Source organism: Cryptomeria japonica, chromosome 10 (assembly GCF_030272615.1).
Source record: "Cryptomeria japonica chromosome 10, Sugi_1.0, whole genome shotgun sequence".
In the NCBI taxonomy this organism is placed as follows: Eukaryota; Viridiplantae; Streptophyta; class Pinopsida; order Cupressales; family Cupressaceae; genus Cryptomeria; species Cryptomeria japonica.
In genome coordinates this window covers 265,855,337-265,874,061 of record NC_081414.1, presented here as the reverse complement: position 1 = coordinate 265,874,061, position 18,725 = coordinate 265,855,337, and the positions used below count along the sequence as shown (strand labels likewise).

General features: G+C 40.7%; 1 protein-coding gene across 6 annotated transcripts in view; it reads left to right on the top strand.

Annotated features, from left to right (window-relative positions):
* The first annotated feature begins 804 nt into the window (after positions 1-804).
* The window catches only part of LOC131039133 (Holliday junction resolvase MOC1, chloroplastic), a 155,318-nt gene continuing 137,397 nt past the window's right edge, over positions 805-18,725 (top strand). For 3 of the 6 annotated variants that reach the window (XM_057971794.2, XM_057971792.2, XM_057971793.2), the window contains exon 1: positions 807-1,660. In XM_057971794.2, coding sequence (XP_057827777.1) covers positions 1,202-1,660 — 459 coding nt within the window. In that variant the 5' untranslated portion in view covers positions 807-1,201. Of the gene's footprint in view, positions 1,661-18,725 lie in introns of all 6 variants that reach the window. The other 3 variants (XM_057971795.2, XM_057971791.2, XM_057971790.2) reach the window with 3 other exon arrangements.

Sequence of the window (18,725 nt, the reverse complement as noted above, 5' to 3'; positions counted from 1 at the left end):
TCAGTGACAATTTTTAAAAGATTGCCAGCAAGGCAACCCTCGTCTCAGCCTTATTGTTTGTTCCATCTAAATTTATCTTTATCCACCCCTTCTTTGGGTTTTTCCAAATGACCCTTTCCTCCGGATCCACTGTAGGATTTGTCCTACCAAGCCCATTAACAGACCAAAATATTTAAAATTTTATTTATTTATTTATTCTTTTTATTTAAATCATTAATTATTTGTTATATTTTTTAATATACAATTTTTTAAAGTGTTATTTACTTTTAAATTTATTAAAGTGCATAAATTATTTGACTAAAATTAAATATTGTATTTATCCCTACTCTATTTGGAAGTTAGTTATTTTTATTACTTTGAATTTTTCTTGAATTGGTTGGTTTTGAGTTATTGTTGGTGCATAAATGCTTCTTTAAGAAGATAAAAAGAATAAACTAATAGATACTACTTTTTATTTTGTTTGTGGCATATGAATTAAATTCCTATCCATATTTTGTTTGTATTTTGTTTCATTTGTTTTTACAATATATTTGTCTAAATTTTTTTATCACTGGAAGCTCTGGCCCAAAAAACTAGGTCCCCAACTTGTTAATAACATAATATTAAAATATTTTAAAATTTACTTTTACTTTCCTATAGAGATATCTGTATAAGAATTGCTAAATTGAAAGAATGAGTTTTAATGAATCCAGGAGATCGATCATCAGACCAAAAGCACTTTGTTAACAATTTTAAAGTTTTTTAACTACAATATAAAATCAGAACCACATTTCCATTACTTCAGTTAATTACAAAATAAAAGTATCATTATTAGACTACTACAAATACACCATAAGACTGGTGGCACTGGTTAAATATCTGTAAAACTATTTATTTTTAAAAGTACAAGACCCGAAAATAACAGTATTGGAGGGAAAAGGGTTTGGGATCTACTCCCCGCTTGTACTTACTGCTTATTTGTCTTCCTGGTGCTCACAGTTTCAGATTGAGAAGTCGAAGCTTGAAACCATATGCACACATATTTGCTTAAGTTTTCTCGCAAAAGCATTGCAGGGAGAGGGGCTGTGAGTGCTTCTTATTGTGTGCAATCAAACAAATTTGTGATGCAGCTTCTTAATAAGATATCTGACCGTATATTTCTGATAGCTCGGCGGTTGTTACATGAAATTTGAACAATCTGTGATGATTTTGAAATTTTAGTATGCATTTCCAATCCGTTTCTGCTCAGCAAGCTTACATATGCACTTATCCCATGAGGTCCTGTCTTGGCTTTAGACCCGCCATTGCTCGCCTGTTTCAACCTCAAGCTTACTGCCAAGCCCATCACCTAATTGTCCGAAACCTCAAAACAATCACTGAAATAGACGAACAGAAGAAGACTGAAAAAAAGCTCCGTAAACCCCTTACACAAAAGGTCCTGCGCCAGGAAGCTTCCCAAAAATGGCTCTCTTCGCTTTCCTCTGTCGAATGTGATATGACCGCGGGCGTAAAAGCAGAAGAATTGGCCACTGGGCTTGAGCTCTGTGCTTCTGCCGATGATCTGTTTCAGAGCGAAGAGGTAGCAAATGGTAATGGTGCAGCAAATGCTTGGGTATTGGGCATAGACCCTGACAATGGTGGTGCTCTCGCTGTTCTCAGAACGGGAGATTCTGCTGCCCAGGTATTTTTTTCGTGGATTTATTTTTTGTTTTGGTAAATTACTCTCTTTTTTATTTTCTAATCGGGCAAGTTTCATCCTGTTGGGGTTAGCTTTAGCTTCGTTGTCACCAAGGAGGGGTTAGGCTTGCACTATGCCTTGTCTGTCAAATTCACTCAAAACTTGCATCCAGCCTTTTTCGGAGTACTTCACTTTGCACGTATTCCATTTCAATTTTCACCCAAAAACTGCTTCCAGCCTTGTTTGCAATGCTTCAATTCGCGAGTTGAGGTACTACATTTTAATATTCACCTAGAATTTGCACCAAACATTGTTCGGCACGCCTTGGAGTACTTCATTCCAACATTCAGCCTAGTTCCGTAACCCTCACTTAGTGAGTTGGATTACATGCACCCAGCCTCGTTTGGTATGCCGTGCTTAGTGAGTTAGATCATTCCTTTTAGTGAGTTTGATTACCCCATCTTGATTTTAACTCAAAACTTGTGCCCAGTTTTGTTCAGCACCCCCACTTAAAAGGTTGGATTACTTAATTTCAATATCCTCCCAAAACTTGCACCCAGCCTCATTCCATATGCCCCACTTAGTGATTTGACAGTTTGAATTACTCCAAAGTCCATGTGAATATTCATTCAAAACTTGCACCGAGCCTCGTTTAGTATGCACTGCTAAGTGAGATGGTTTACAGCATTTGGATAGCCACCCAAAACCTGCACTTGGTCGTTTGGTATGCCTTTCTTAGCCAGTTGGATTGCTCCCTTTCAATTTTTCTTTAAAACCTGTATACAACCTTGTTTGTTATGCCCCCTTGGTGAGCTGGATTACTCCATTTGAGTATTAAGCCAAACCATGCACCTAGCTGTGTTCCGTACAAATGGCTTAGTGACTTGGATTACCCTATTTCAATATGCTCCAAAACCTTCCATTTAACCTCATTTGGTACACCCTACTTAGCAAGTTGGATTATTCTATTTCAAGATTCATCCAAGCCTTGCACTTAATGTTGTTCGGTATGCCCTGCTTACCAAGTTGGATTACTAATTACTCCATTTCAGTATTCAACGAGACCTTGCACCCAATGTTGTTTGATATGCCCTGCTTAGTGAGGTGGTTTACTCCATTCATTACTCACCCAAAACTTGCTGTCATCCTCATTTGGTATGCTCTCTTCAGCAATTTGGGCTTTTCCTTTTCAACATTCATCCAAAACTTGCACCCAGCCTTGTTTGGTATGCTCCACTGAATGAATTGGATTAGTCTACTTCAAGATTCACCCAAAACTTGTATCCAATCTCATTTGGTATGCCCTACTTGGCGAGTTGCAATGTCCCCATTTTAAAATAGGATTTAAAATTAAATACTAATAATAAAATTAAAATATAAAAGAATAAAAGTTAAAATAAAAAAAAATTAAAATAAGTAAAATCAATTTAAGTTTAATGAATGGTTTAATTGTATGAAATGAAAAGTTGTGACTCCCTCAAACACGAGGTATAAAAGGGAGAAGAGAACCTCATTTGAAATAACAACTTGAATCTACAATCAGAAGTGCAGATCTGATTTGAATAGTAAGACAGAAATGAAGAGACATGAACCTTTTAAGGGATATCTCTTTCCAAAGAGACGCGTCTTCTCAATGAGATATGAAGGTGCAGCATAAAGGAGGATAGGTAGGAGAGAGTAGTCTTCCAGCAGTTGAAAGAGATTCAATATCCTAGCAGATTACAGCATAAAAAGGAAGTGTCTTTCCATACTACAGGTACAACGACCCCCAAGAAAGATCAGTCCCATTTGTCACAGCAGAACTATACTTATTCCAGAATTACTGCTAACAGTTATTGAGACTCTGGTAAATTAGATGTCACAAACATTTATTGCATTACATGCCTACATGTTTTTTTTTTGTTAACTCAGGGGTATCCCTGCGACCCAGCCTCGCACCCAACCTGCCTTGCCTTGGTCTTACTTACTGCCAAGTTGGGGCCAGGAAGAGGCGAGCTGAGGCCAGCCTAATCCCCTGGGGATGTACGCAATCACCTGCAAACCATGTGCATTAGGCAAACCCGATTACATGTCTACATGTTATTTCTGCATATGTAAGAATGTATGAATTTATGATACAATATGAAACATGATAAATGACTGAAACCCACCTTGTAGGAAGGGGCCTGGGGTGTAAGCTAAAATGATGTACCAGGCTGGTGAGAGGCTGTTCTAGAGTGGATCAAGAGGCTCCCTAGAACCAGAGGGCACTTACCTAGAGGGCCAAGTATTCCACTTATGACCCCCTCCTAATCCCACAAGGTGGCAAGTGTCTTTAGGGAGATGAGATGTGGATGGGGAATGCAGATACAAGCGACCAAGGGAGAGGGCTGTGGTAGAAAACCCTCTTAGGCTTGGTATAGAAAAATTCTTCGGGTGGACCCTCCATGTCCCTTCTCTCAACTTCAATATGCTGACATGTTTATGAATGTGAGAAGTTATCCAAATATTGAATATATCTATGTGTATATCTGCATATGTTATTTCAATTATAATTGCAGGTTTCAGACCTTGGACTGCACCATTTTAAGATATTTATTTGGTAAGATGACATCCTAACATTAATTGGTTGCAAATGTGATCTTAGGGCAAATTCCAGGGCAGTACAGTAAGGGGGACATTACAAATGGTATCAGAGCATGATCTTGCCATCCTGTAGGGTAAAGATGAATCAATGAATCATTCTAGTCAATAAGAAGTAATCTAACAATATGTGTATTCGTGTGTATGCTCCATGTTTGCATATATCCATGTGTATGCTTCGTGTCTTTATGTGTATGCTCCATGTTTGGTTCATACCTGATATGTTTCTAGCATGTCAATGTGTATCCATGATTACTTTATGCTTAAGAATTATGAAAATGCTTAGCATAAGATCTCTTGATGCTTATATTGTTAAACAGAAATAATAGCAAGGCACTAGTCATAGGACAATATTCATGAAATGATATAAGGACCAGTCTATGATGACTGTACAAACCCCTAGGGTACACCCATGGCAAGAGGACATGAATACTATTCAAGAGTTATTGTACAAGTCAATGGTCCAATGGAACAACCATCAACCACTAATCCAATCAGAGTTTAAAGTGGAATCAAAACATACATTTGTTTAGAATGGAAACAATATCTTACTTTATTCACTCTCAAAAACCACCAAGATATAACAAGAGAGAAAAATGACCACTGTAGAATCTGACAGTTCTCAATTCACAAGCCGAAATAGCAACAAACAAAATGGGTCACGAAACTCACTGCATGCTTCCACAAACAACTACAGATGAGACAATAAATTGTACAAATAGAAACTATGTCTGAACCTGTATAATAACACTGATGAAAACAGGAAAAGTAGTGATTCTTAAACAAATATCAATTAATGGAGCACGGGAATAACCCTTCTATATTTTTGTGGCATCTAGATAAATCAGTTGTACTAAAAGAACTTTATTGTAAAACATAATAATTCAAACTATTCCTACTATATTCATGCCTCCATAGAAGGCAGAGCGATCAAAGCATAAACAGCATTTTTCCTTGAGCACTCAATGGTACTTTTAATAAATAAAGTGAAAAACAGAATGACCCTCACATTAATATCTCCTCAAAGTTTGCAAAAACATTACATGCTCTATCCTCACAATGTCAAACTAACACGTAATCACATGAAAGGAACAATGAACTCTCGAATGTGTGCAGACCAAATTAACACTAATTTTTTTGTCACAAAAAGTGTTTTCCTTAAAAGGACAACAATTACATTTTTATACCAGAAAGTTTCAATCATCTCCATCAAGAATTGGAAGCTAAACAGTTTGAATTTTTAGGATCAATTCTAAATTTTTGGTCGAGAATTCAAATATTATAAAGACATGTTAAAAATTAAAACAGGAGAAAGTGAGACGAAAAACAAGAATAAAAACAAATATTTCACACCATTAGGGTGTGTTTCAAATAAACTGACCAAGAATAAGGACCTATTATTCTGTTTGGACTTTTGAAGGGGCAGTGGAAGTGTTTGTAAGTTGGTCGGAGATTTAGGGTGTCATTGGAAGTGACAATGAAGCTTACATTTTGCTGCTTCATTGACTTCATTCATCTCAAGGGCTTTTCTTTCATTAACAAGGTTTATTCATCATTGTTTATGCCCTGACCACCCTCTCCTTAAGCATTCCACTTTGTCTACAGTTCTCCACACTTAGACTCAACATTTCTATCTTTGATCTTGAAGGCACATAATGATGATGATCAAATGAAATGATCATCACAAAGTGTTCATTGCTAAGGCCCTGAGAGCTACACTGACCTCATTTCAACTTAAAGAGAGAGACATGACTTGATCACTTCCTGACAACTAAGGCACTGCACCTCCTCAAGTTAAAGGTTAATAGCTAAAGACACTACCAGACGACTAAGCCAAGACAACTAACCTAGAAAGCAAAAAAGAAAGTGGGGGTCCCCATTTGCAATGGGGCGATGTGTGAAAACGTCACAACACTTGGAATTCCTCGTGATGGTTTGCATTTCATCCTCATGTTAGGGAATTTTCCTTGTTCTCTCCTTGATGATGTTTGATCTTCAAATTCCTTGTCTTTGACTTGAATTCCTTGGTGGAGTTCTTGAATGTGGAACATGTTGCGATCACCATATGTATGTGTATTTTGACGCTCTCTTTAGAGGTGGAACATATCCTTGATGTGGTAGCAATATCATCTCAATGGTATCTTGAATATCTTTTTTTTTAAAACATGCCCAAATATCAAACACTCAGGAAATGTCTCCACTCCGATAGAGAAGAACTACCAACATTAACATCGCATGACCAATCCACACAAATATTGCCATCCCAAATAAATACTATCTATTATGTGACCCAATGGGTAAGTGATTACTTCTCCTTCTCCTTAGATATTATTTTTTTCCAATTTTGATTGTAGACTTGAAGGATCACATAATTCTTCTACTTTGTCTAGATTTTATGCCAATGTTGTCCAAGAAATCCACCACCCTATTAGCTTCCCTATAGACGTGAGTACAAAAGGAATTACCCAGTTTTGCAAGACTTTTCCAAATTCTCTCAATCCAAGGCTTCAAATTCCAATTTTGAATTTGTCTTTTACACACAATGTTAATGCAAATTTGGGAAACCTTCAATACCAATATCTCTTAAGCTTTTCTCCTTGCATGACCATAGACCTCTCACCACTGCTTTCAGTTCAGCCTCATTATTGATAGCGACTCCCAAATTTCTTAAGAGTGTCCAAATGCAATCTCCCCATTCATTCCTAATGATGCAACTTGCTCCAGTTGGGCTTGGATTTCCTTTTGAGGCTCCATCAAAGTTTAGTTTCAATCTCCGTGACATCTGTTTTGTCCACTTCGCCTCCTTCCTACTAACTGATTTGCTTGTAATGTTTCTAGAAGGCAGACGCAAACCGGTTTGTCACTTTTGCATATCATTACCCCAAGTTGTGAAATTTTTTATTTTATCTTTTCCTTGATTAGAACTGGCCATTTCACAAATCCCAACTTCAATCCTCTTATTTTTATGATTGATCGACAAGCTTTGCTCCCCAAAAGTTCTTCTATTATGTTCCTTCAAAAGGTGCCATGCCACCATGGATGGAGTGATCAACCAAAAATCATCCCAAGTGATCAAAGATTTCACCAAAGGCCAACTAATAAGAAAATTGTACAAGTCATTTTGCCTTGTAGATTACCACCCAATTGATGACAACAACCAATCTGAACATTGAGTAGCTACATTGCAATTAAGCAACAAATGGTTGGCTGTCTCCTCATCATTTCTGCATGATGGACGGATACTTGGTCCTTCAAATCCTATAGACCACAGCCTATTGATTGTTAGGATTCTCTTATGAAGTGTAGTCCACAAAAAAGCACCCACCTTAAGAAAAGTGCATTGATTCAAACATTAATTTTTTGGCCATCTAACATCTTTGATTGAGCGTTTTGTATCTCATAGTCTAATTTAATTGAATACTTGCTAGATTTTGAACCACTCCAAACAAATTCATCACACGGATCCAATAACACGATCCTTTGAGTTTGCAAAACTTTTGTTTGCCACATACGGGTAAACGATTAAATGCAGGAAGTAAATGCACAGAACATAATGGAAATATTTTAAAGAGCCAGTTTCCGTATTAATTCAACAGTTCATGTACATCAAGTGCTTATAACATTGCACCCAGATACAACTATCATGATGATACTAAGAAGGAAAGGTATACAATATATAATACCCGAAGGGGTGCGACCAACTGCCCTTCGGGACGACTAACTAACTGACTGCCGTAACTCATTATTACCGACGACAACATAACATAATGATTATTCCCGGCAACATCATCCCCCCCAAGAAAAGAAGTTGTCTCCGGATGACTTAATACAAAATAGAGATGACATTAAACAAAACCAAGGTAGAGAATTGCAGGAACTGCTAACGCTAGTCGAGCGTGGAACTCATACACCTGCTGCGTCCTCACTTGAAAACCCTTTTCTGCTACCATCCAATGCTCAAGTGCAGATGTCACCATCATTGTTTCCGCAAGGAGTTTTTTTTTTTCTTGACATCACAGTCCTCCTGTGCCTAAACCAAACTTGTCTGCAAAGCACACTTTGTAGTCTCAGCCTCCACCAACTGCTACTCAAATGATACTGTCTCCCTAGCCAATTTGTCCTCGATAGCCACCCGTGCTGCCCTCTCGGCATCCAAGACCTGTGTATGTTGAGCTGAGTCTCCCGCTACTACTGCCTCCAACCTGGTGCTCAGCTCCTCCTGAGCCCTTGTACATCCACCAAGGCAACCTCACGTCCAACCGAGACATACTCCGAGTTCCTCAAAGCGTACCATTGCCTGGAAGTGGCCACAACCTTCTGGCACAAAGGCTAGGAGACGCCTCAAATCTTCCATCACACTCCCCAAAGGCTGATAACTGAACTGAATAACTCTCTATTGCTGTATGACTTCGCGTTCTTGCAATGCCTTCCCTCAAACTCTGTTTGTTCGCAACCTCCAAATCCGTCTCCCTCTACGGCTTATGACTTCCCCGCCAATGCTTAGCTTCAGGCTTCTTTCTCACAGAACAGAACAACCCCAACACTTATCGCGACTTCTCTGATGCCTTTGCCCAACTCAAAAGTGTATTGTAGCTCAAAAATAAACTGGGGGTCAAGGGGCAGCGCCCCTCGCAGGGTCTAGGGGTAGCGCCCGGGCGGGGTAGAGGGGCAGAGCCCCCGTCGCCAACACCAATTTAACACCTTCAGAACCACACGGAAGTCCATGGTGCACATCATTTTTGTGATATTTTAAGATGCCAAAAACTTGCTTCTCCCCTCTAATTTTTCAGTGTCCTGGCTCCAGACTCCGTCGAATGATTTTAATTTGGTCGTCGTTTTTTTTTTACGTGCCATCACCACCTTTTCCCCTGCTGTGCGGTGGTATTTTTCCTTTCACCCTCTTTTAAACTGCCGCCATTGTCGCCGTGCTCCTTCAGGCCTACAGACTGTAATGTCTCGAGCTCGTAAAGAGTTTATCTACCGTACGATGGAGTGGTATGTCGTACGGTGGCTGAGCCGTACGACGATTGGGGTCACTCGAAGCTTGGTGTCGTATGGTGATTGGTCTCTCATACGTTGTTTGGGAAGGTCGTACGGTGGATGCTGTTTGGCTGTACGGGTGTACGGTAGTGGCCGTACGGTAGATGAACACCCTCCGAGGCCGGTGACCTCCGTCGACGGTGGTCCACTGTACGGTGTCCCACCACACGACGGTGCTCTGTACAGTGTCCCACCGTGTGGTGGTCTGCCGTATGGTGTCTCACCGCACGGTGGTCCCACAACCACTTTGTTTTTTTTTAAATTTATTTATTTATTTTCCTAATCTAATTGTGGAGAGTCTTCAGCTCGGGTCCCATGCCTTTGGGATCGCCCTTCATCCTTCTCAGTTTGCCTCGCTCGAGAGTCTCCCTCTTTGGTCCCGTGCCTCTCGAGTCGCCTGCCCGGCCTCTTGAGTCCCCTTCCATCTGCTCGGGTCCCCCTTTGGACTCTTGGGTGTCCTTCCGGCCGCTCGAGTCCCCTACGCGCTTCTCGTGGTAGGGTTTCCATTTGGACCCGTTGATGGCAAGTCTATTTTCAATGGCCATCCGAAGACCTGGAACCATAAATTCTACAGGAACCACGGTCTCCTTCCCGTACATAAGAAGAAGAAGAATAATAAAGATTTTGAAGGCTGCAGCCTTCCACACAGGGTTCCAATTGTTGCCGACACGAATGATCTTGGGATTATCTACGCCACTGAGGTTTGGGGCGTCTCCCTTCCAATATTCTCTATATTTCGGCAGGTACACCTCCTCTGTTACTTGCTCTGGTTCCTCTACTTCGAGCTTGTAGCTCTGGAACATTTCGTAATCCTCCATCTGCCAATGGAAGAGCCCGTTCAATGACCCTGTCTCATCCTCAAAGCACTCTCCTAGCTTGAGAATCCCTTCGTCGTTGGGCTCCCTGCAGCCTTGTCCTTTGTCCCTCAGGTCGCCTTCTCCTTCACCCTCCGATTCCGAAGATGATGCCAGTTCCTCACTAACCAACTGCGTCCCAAGGTCTATGATAAACTTCCTTCCTCCATTCTCCATAGACAAAGTGTTCTTCTTCCAGTTGTGGGTGGCCTTGGCTGCCACTAGCCACCCTCTCCCTAAGATCACATCATACCCTTTTTTCTTTAGTGGGATTACCACGAAGTCCAGTATGAGGGGTTGCGTCCCGATGGTAACTTGCTGGCCCATCAGTGTCCCGATGGGTTTGATTCCATGCCGATCTGCTCCCAGCAGATTGAATGTAGATGGCCACAGCGTCGGCTTCCCCAGCTTCCGCCAGGTTTCTTCTGGAATAACATTCACTCCTGATCCACCATTGACAATGGTATCGGTTAGAATGGTGCCAAGGATACCCATCTCCACAATGGCCGGGTTCCTTCTAGTGTTAACTGGCAGCAACATGGGGTCTATTGTAGACCCCTTGGAACATCTGTGCGGTGGTTGGTATTGGTGCATGGTTGGGAGAGATTATTCAGCAATGCCATTTGTAATTGAGGCATCGTCTGGAGGAGGTCGTGTACCTTCATAGGCACCTCCAGTTTTAAAATTTGATTTAGTATAGCCTCCTTCGCCTCCGGTCGGCTGGAAGTACCCGCCGTACCCTTCACCTTCGCCCTTTCTCGTATCTCTTTCTCAATTTGTTTTCGTGCTTCCCGTACCCTTCGCTTCTCCGTCTCCAGGTCCAGGCACGTTGCTTGTTTGACTTGGGCGCGGGTTACAGCCAACACTTCCTCTTCTTTGGTTTCCTTGATATTGAGCAAGTTGACGTCGGACTTCGGGCAGGTGGCGTCTTCGTGGTCTCCCGGTTCGCACCATTTGCACAAATATTGTGTGGCCTCTCCCTTCGAGTAGTCTCGGGCGAAGTGCCCCCACTGGCTGCACGCTCTCATTGTATCATCGGTTGGCCTTTGGCGTCATATTGGATCCGGCTCCTTGTATTGTTATTGTTGTTATTGTTGTTTCGTCCTCCCCACCGGTTATCTCGGTAGCCTCCCGATGTTGCATTGTCGTTCGCCTGGGAGTTGCCGGTACCGCTCGATGTAGTTGGTTGTTCCTGCGTAAGCAATACTTGTTGGTTTCGTGTTTTCATGTTGTAGGGGCATTCCTTGGTGGGATGCCCCATCAACTGGCATATATCACAGTAGGCCTTCTTTGGGCAGGAGCCTTTCGTGTGGCCATCCGTCTTACATTCCGTGCACCAAAGCTCCCCTTCGTCGGTCTTGCTCAGACCTCCCTTCATAACCTTTAGCTTTTTCATCATCCTTAGCATGTCCTTCTGCAGGGCTTGCACCTCTTTGCCGGACTCGCCATCGCTGCTGCTTCCCTCGGAAGAGTCATCATCCTCGGGAGAGCTATCCTTCTTCTTTTTCTTCTTGGATGTCTTGGTCTCGCTCTCGAGATCCATCGCTCTATTATATGCATCGTCGTACGAGATTGGTGGAACAATTTTCATCTTCTTCCGGAGGGAGCGTTTCAATCCCTCCACGAACCATCTCTTTTTCAGACCATCCGCTGGTTGACTCTCCATTTTCCCCAACAGTTCTTTGAGCCGTCGACTATAGGCTCGGACCGTCTCGTTCTTGTTTTGCTTTGTGCCATAGATTTCGGCTACTATTTCATTGTCGTCTTGAAGTAGGCGGAACTACTCCTCGAAGGCTTTCCGCAACGTGTCCCATGTGGCTACTGCTGTTTTATCAATATCCGAGTACCAGTCGATGGCAACTCCTTGCAATGTCGCTGGGAATTGCGTCATCCATTCGTCTTGGTTCATGACACCATTGGCCACCCATATGGTTTCGCAGGTTCTGCAGTGCCCGATGGGATCCTCCTTCCCGTCACCGATGAATTTCGACAGCTGATGGGGGTTGTGTCCCCGGAGGTGGCTGTGTCTGTTGTGCACCCGCGCCACTCCCTTTGGCGCCGATGGTGTTTCCTGCTTGAGTGACTGGGGGTACGGTGTTTTGTACCCGCGCGCTTGGTGTGATGGGTCCCAAGAGGGGGTCCTGTCTGCCGTGTGTCTGTGCCTCCTCCGCACCTACGGTCGTAAGTTTGCCATCCCCTCAGTTCTCACCCTCGTCCTCTACTCGCTTCCTTCGGTGCTCTTTCGTGCGCGGCGTAAGGGATAAGTTCTTGAACTGATCCCGGGTCTCTTCGACCAGATTCCTTCGTAGCCTTGTTTCCTCCAAAAACTCTTCATGGCTTCTCACCCTACGGTGTTCTGGCGATGCGTAGAAATTTTCTTCGGCTTCTGCACCCTCCGTGACACCTCCTTGGTTCCTTTCGAGCAACCCTTCGCCAGGTTGTCCTTTGGCAAGTTGCCTCAACCTCCATCTACGTTATACTTGTTCCAGAATCAAGGCCCTCTGTGCGGCCTCCCACTCCCCACTTTTTGCCTTATTATTTCTATCTTTGTTTAATAGGTTAGGCATTAATTCCTGTACATCTCCATAAATGGCAACAACACATAAAAATAGAACACTTCTTTATTAATTCATCCCGTCGGATACAATTTGTGTCAATAGTAAGACACCATTATTATAGAATGTTCTTTATTCCTCTTGCTGGCCTCGTGCCATCACGCTCCGCTTCCTAGCGACGACTATTTTCTTTGTACTGTTGGAGGACTTGTTGGTGTCGCTCCTCACGGGCAATCTCCTCCAGGCGAGTTCGTTGTGCCAATGATGCCTGTGCAAGCAACCGGGGGAGGTGGTTCATCAACCGATTCGTTGCAGGGCTAATTTCTAGTGCGGTCCACATTGCATTTGTTGGGACGTCAGCCTCTGTGGCCTCCCTTTGGACGTAGGTCTCGATGGCCACTTGAAGCAGGATTGAGAATTCCCTCGTTGCAGTGTCTTCTTCGTCGTAGAGCTTTGTTTGCGCGTCATCGGCCTCTGGGTTAATCTCACCAACTGGTAGGCCCATCGTGTCCGTGCGCCATCCACTCCTTCCTTTCCCGAGTATGTCTAGGCAACGACGCCAAATGTTTGCCACATACGGGTAAACGATTAAATGCAAAAAGTAAATGCACAAAACACAATGGAAATATTTTAAAGAGCCAGTTTCCGTATTAATTCAACAGTCCATGTACGTCAAGTGCTTATAACATTACACCCAGAGACGACTATCATGATGATACTAAGAAGGAAAGGTATGCAATATATAATACCCGAAGGGGTGCAACCAACCGTCGCGTCCAACTGCCCTTCGGGACGACTAACTAACTGACTACTGTAACTCATTATTACCGACGACAACATAAACATAATATGACAACATAACATAATGATTATTCCCGACAACAAGTTTGTTTAGAGTTTGCCTGGCAAACATAGGAATTGGTGCATTGACCAATGATTTCCATCTGTATGTTTCATCGATGCACCCATCCAACTTCACATAGTCTATGACCATTTTCCCCATCATACCAATAATTGGCTCAATCCAATCAAGCGAATCAAATATGCTAATGACTGGAACTTCCTTGTTCTAAGAATCTATCCAGAACTTGGCCTTTTTCTTGTCCATGATCTTCCATGTCAAATGATCAATGATGCCTGCCTGCGATCCCAAACAAATTTCTATATTGCTGACACACTTGAACTATTTGTCATTGTAAGAATTGTGCTCGGATCGTTGTCATTGAGGTACTTCTAGAGAATTCGACACCACCATTTATCAGGTTCCTTATACAATTTCCAAGATAATTTCGCACCTAAAGCTAGATTTCGTGATTCCATCTTTCTGAGACTAACACCACCTGAGTCTTTTGGTAGAATGTCGTGTCCTAGTTTATTAACGGAATTTGTTCTTCATCTTTTGCAAGCTCCCATAGAAATTTAATAAATTTCCAATCCAAAAACTGCTTTTACTTGTCATTTTGAAATATGACATAACATAAATTGGCACTGCAGAGAGAATCGATTTGATCATCAACACTCTTTTTGCCATTGAAAGCCACTTATTCTTCCAAGCCATTGCCTTGTTTCGACAATTGTTTAAAACATCCTCCCAATGTTGGGATCTACAAATATGGATAAAAAGGGGAGCCCCCAAATATTTCAACGGTAATTTTTGTAGTATCCCAACCCCTTGTAGAGATATTTACTACTGATTTCTGCTTGTTGGTTTAGTTTTGCTTTTTTTTTGTTGATATATTTGCAATGCTGGGTACAACAATATAATGCAGCAAAATAGAAGATATTGCAATAATAATTTTCAACTAAAAAAACTGAGCATTACATAGGGAATGCACAGCTGAAAATTCCAGATTTTATATCAGCTTAGATACTTAGTATTTTCACAAAATATTGACAACCCACTTCATAAAATATCCCCTATTATTTAAAACAACAATACCTGGAAAATTTGGAGGTTACAAATTATGAACTCACATGTAAGATATGCCTCGAAACCCTCTGAAATGGATGCCAAAATGAAGTATAAAGTTTGCAGCAGTATAACAGCACAAAAGGTAGCCTTCAATGGATGCTTCTTTAATATTTGGAAAACTGCTCATAAACCCTTGAGATCTCTTGAAGACTTCCACCTCCAATCTGCACAATATATTTCCAACGTGCCAAAGAGAGTAGGCACAACCAGCAATAAATATATTCAATGATATTTATCTTCAATAATGCTGATCTGCACTTAAAACCCTTGCAAACTCTTGAAATCTTTCACCAATAAAGCTCAATTGTGACTACTGTGTGCAGTCACCAGCATATGCTAACCCTCAGATGATTTCTCACACCCTTAAGAAGCCAAATCATGAAGCAGCTACGCTCTCCAAGACTGAATATTCTGGAAACCCTTGTTTCTTCTCTTCTCAGACAAACTCATAAAAATACCAAGTGTAGAATGAATCAAATTCACTTGTGAAAGCTTTTATATTATTCAATTGTATTTGGTTTCATCTCATATAATTTCATTTACGATTCCCTCCAATTGGTGCACAATAAAATAATATAAAGTATATTTTAATAATCACTTATATCGCCCTTAAAATTGGCACTTTATATTATTCCGTATATGCACTTTATAATTTGACTTTATTAAATACTTTAATATTTGGCTTCTAAAATATAATTCATTAATTGCACTTTAAGTCACTTAAATGAAGGGTCATGGCCCCATTTAATATAAAGTTTACTTAAAACATTATAATTGCACTTTATAAATAATTATTAATAAAGTAGTCACTTTATTAATAATTAAAAATAACATAACTCCACAAATAATCATTATTTCTCAATTCTGTCTAAACCTGGGAGTTAACCATTGTGTCCACTGTGCACCCAACCGCCTTACTAAAAGTCTTGATGGTCCCTCTCAGTCATCCATTGACTTACTATAAATAGTAAGTGTGAGAAACTGAGTCAAATGAAGGCCAGTCTTGAACCAAACTGAGTTCTGGAGAAGAGAACACTCTGCCAACTGGCCATGAGGACCCTCTAACCATCCACTTTAGCCTACAAGGGCCAAAATAATAGGCTAAACCATCAAGACAAGAACGAGCCAAAAAGGGGACATTACAATTTTCCAATAGAAAAATCAAGCTCCTTAGCAATCTTCCTTTGCATACGTTTTTTAGTGTTGAAAAAATATCTTTCCGATTTCTCCTTATTAAGTATTTGAGCAAAAGAAGAAGAATATTTCTCAATTGTTTTTTTGATCACCGTTGCCACTTTCAAGTTAGCCTCCCCAAATAATATTGTATCGTCTGCAAACTAAACATGAGAGATAGGTTCGACCCTATCCACAACCTTGATGCCTTTCCAAAGCTTTGTTTCCCCTAGCTTCTTAAAGTGATGCTCCATTGCCTCAGCGTTAATTACAAAAAGAAAGGGAGATAATGGGTCTCCTCATCTCAATCCATTGGTTGCATTGAAAAATCCACACAGATGCATTGATGACCACAGAGTAGTGGGGAGTGGATATACAAGCATAAATAATTTCTAACCATTTCTCATTCAAACCAAACTTTCTCATAACAACCATCAAAAAGTCCCAGTGAACCCTATCATATGCTTTACTGCCATCTAATTTAATCAACATATCTTTTAATTTTTTTGTAGATATAGTGTGCAAGGTCTTCGAAGTGACAATGATGTCGTCGATGATCTTTCTTCTCGGGGTGAATCCATTTTGCTCCTCAGATACAATTCTTCCCAAAATTTGCTTCAATCTATTGGCAAAAGCCTTGGCAACGATTTTGTATATGGTGTAACATAATGAGATTGGCTGAAAGTTGACAAAGGTAGAGCATTTCGACTTCTTTGGAATTAGGGCTATGGTTGTATTATTCAAATCTTTGACAAATTTTCTATTTTTCCTTTTATCTTCCTCCAATCTCCAAACATTAGGACCCATAACATCCCAACAAGCCTGGTAGAACCTGGCAGGGAATTCGTTAGGCCTAGTAGTTTTTTTAGTACCAAGTTGGATAGTTGTAGCTTAATCTCCTCCATTGAAAATGTTTCATTCAATTTTATGTTCTCCTCGCTTCCAATTTATGCAGGGATACAAGACAACATGTCTTCATCCCAATTTACATTTGTTGGATGATGATCAACCATTAAGGACTGAAAATAACAAACAACCTCCAGTTCAATGGACTCTCTATCTTGAACAACAAAACCATTTGGCAACTTGGCAACTGTAATCCTATTCCAATCTCTTCGAGCTTTCACTAATGCATGAAAAGGCATTAGTGTTGCCGGCCTTGAGCCCGTTCTCCCTGGCTTTATCTCTCCAGAATATCTCCTCTCTTGCAAGTATTTTAGAATGCCAAGGTTTTTAGTTCTCTCTCTAGCAAATTTGTTCGCAAACATCCCAAATCTAATAATTTTCTCATTAGGCAATTCTAATTCCTCTTCAATTTTTTCCTTTCTCCTAAAGATGTTCTTAAAAGCTTCCTTTGTTCCATATCTTTAGTTTATTTTTAATGTAATTCAATCATTTCTTGAAGTAGAAGCTGATCGTTCCTTTATAGATTGCACTATCCTTCCACCAATTCTTTAAATGATTGATAAGATTTTGGTCCCTCCACCATATATTTTCGAATTTAAAGTACACGCTTGTGGGCTTTTCACTCAACTGAACTTCCAATTGGACAAGAAAATAGCAAAAAATAGAGATAGGGAGAATGATAGATTCACAATAAAACTTATCACTCAACCGACCATGGCCCAAAAGTAACCTATCCAACCTTTCACATATATTGGTAAACCCGTCCCTCCGATTAGTCCAAGTAAATGTTCCATTTTTTGGGATGTAGTCAACCACTGAGGTGTTAGAGATAAAGTTTTTGAAATCAAGGATTACTTTATTAATCTTATGAAGACCATCGTTCTTCTCCATAAGGTCCAACATAGTGTTGAAGTCACCACCAAGTATGACTTTATCAAAATTAAGTTGCTTGATTTTTGGCACTAGGCCGTTCCATACATGCAGTTTATCCTCAGTTTTTATTGGCCCATAAATATTGAACAATATGAACTCCAAATCTACCAATAGGCTTCTGATAGAACAAATCATCCAATTTTGATTAGACTCTAGCAGATTTATATCCATGCTGTTAGGGGACCACAGGATCCCCAATCCTCCAACTATTCCAGAGGCATCCAAAAAAAATCCTGACCATTGCTTGCTATATTTTAAGAATTTAACTCGTTTGTAGCTGCAAATTTTAGTTTATTGTAATAAAAAAGCATCTGTTGACACCTTTTCCATATGATGCTTTACCAAGTTTTGTTTGTTAGGGGTTGTTAGACCCTTGACATTCCATGTTAGGATCCTCATTGTCCTCCATGGGAGGACTTAGCTCCCTTGGATTTAATTAAAAAGTAAATACTCTGAAGATCCAACTCCATTGCATCGTCTTCTATCCTTTGTCTATTAGATTTCCTTCCTCTACCCTTCCTAGTCTTTCCTAGCAATTTAGCCATCGATTGGCTTATATGCCTTGGATCCCCCACCCCCAATTCATCCTCATTAGAAAAATCTTCCTTCGAATCCAAAATCTCCATATCAGGCTGTCCCCTTGTTGACAAATTCTTAATTCAAGGGCTGTGGGATCATAAATCTCATTTTGTATAGGGTCAGTATGATATGATTCCTCTCCTCGCGCAATTGGAACAAATAGATCTGTTCTTATTACTTGGGCCTGGCAACTTCTTTGAAGCCCCCATGCGTTTGCTATCTTCCTTAGGAACAACTTTGCCTTTTATTTGCAAACCAATCATACCATTCATTGCAAACATATTGCTTTTCTTCATTTTCGAAGGGATCACATAAGCAAGTCCCTTACATCGATCGACCAAAGCTGCAACCTCAACATCGATTGTCTTCTTGCTTGTGGTTTGAGCAATACTCTCTTTACTCTACTTTTTCTAAACCCAAACATTCATGGTTTT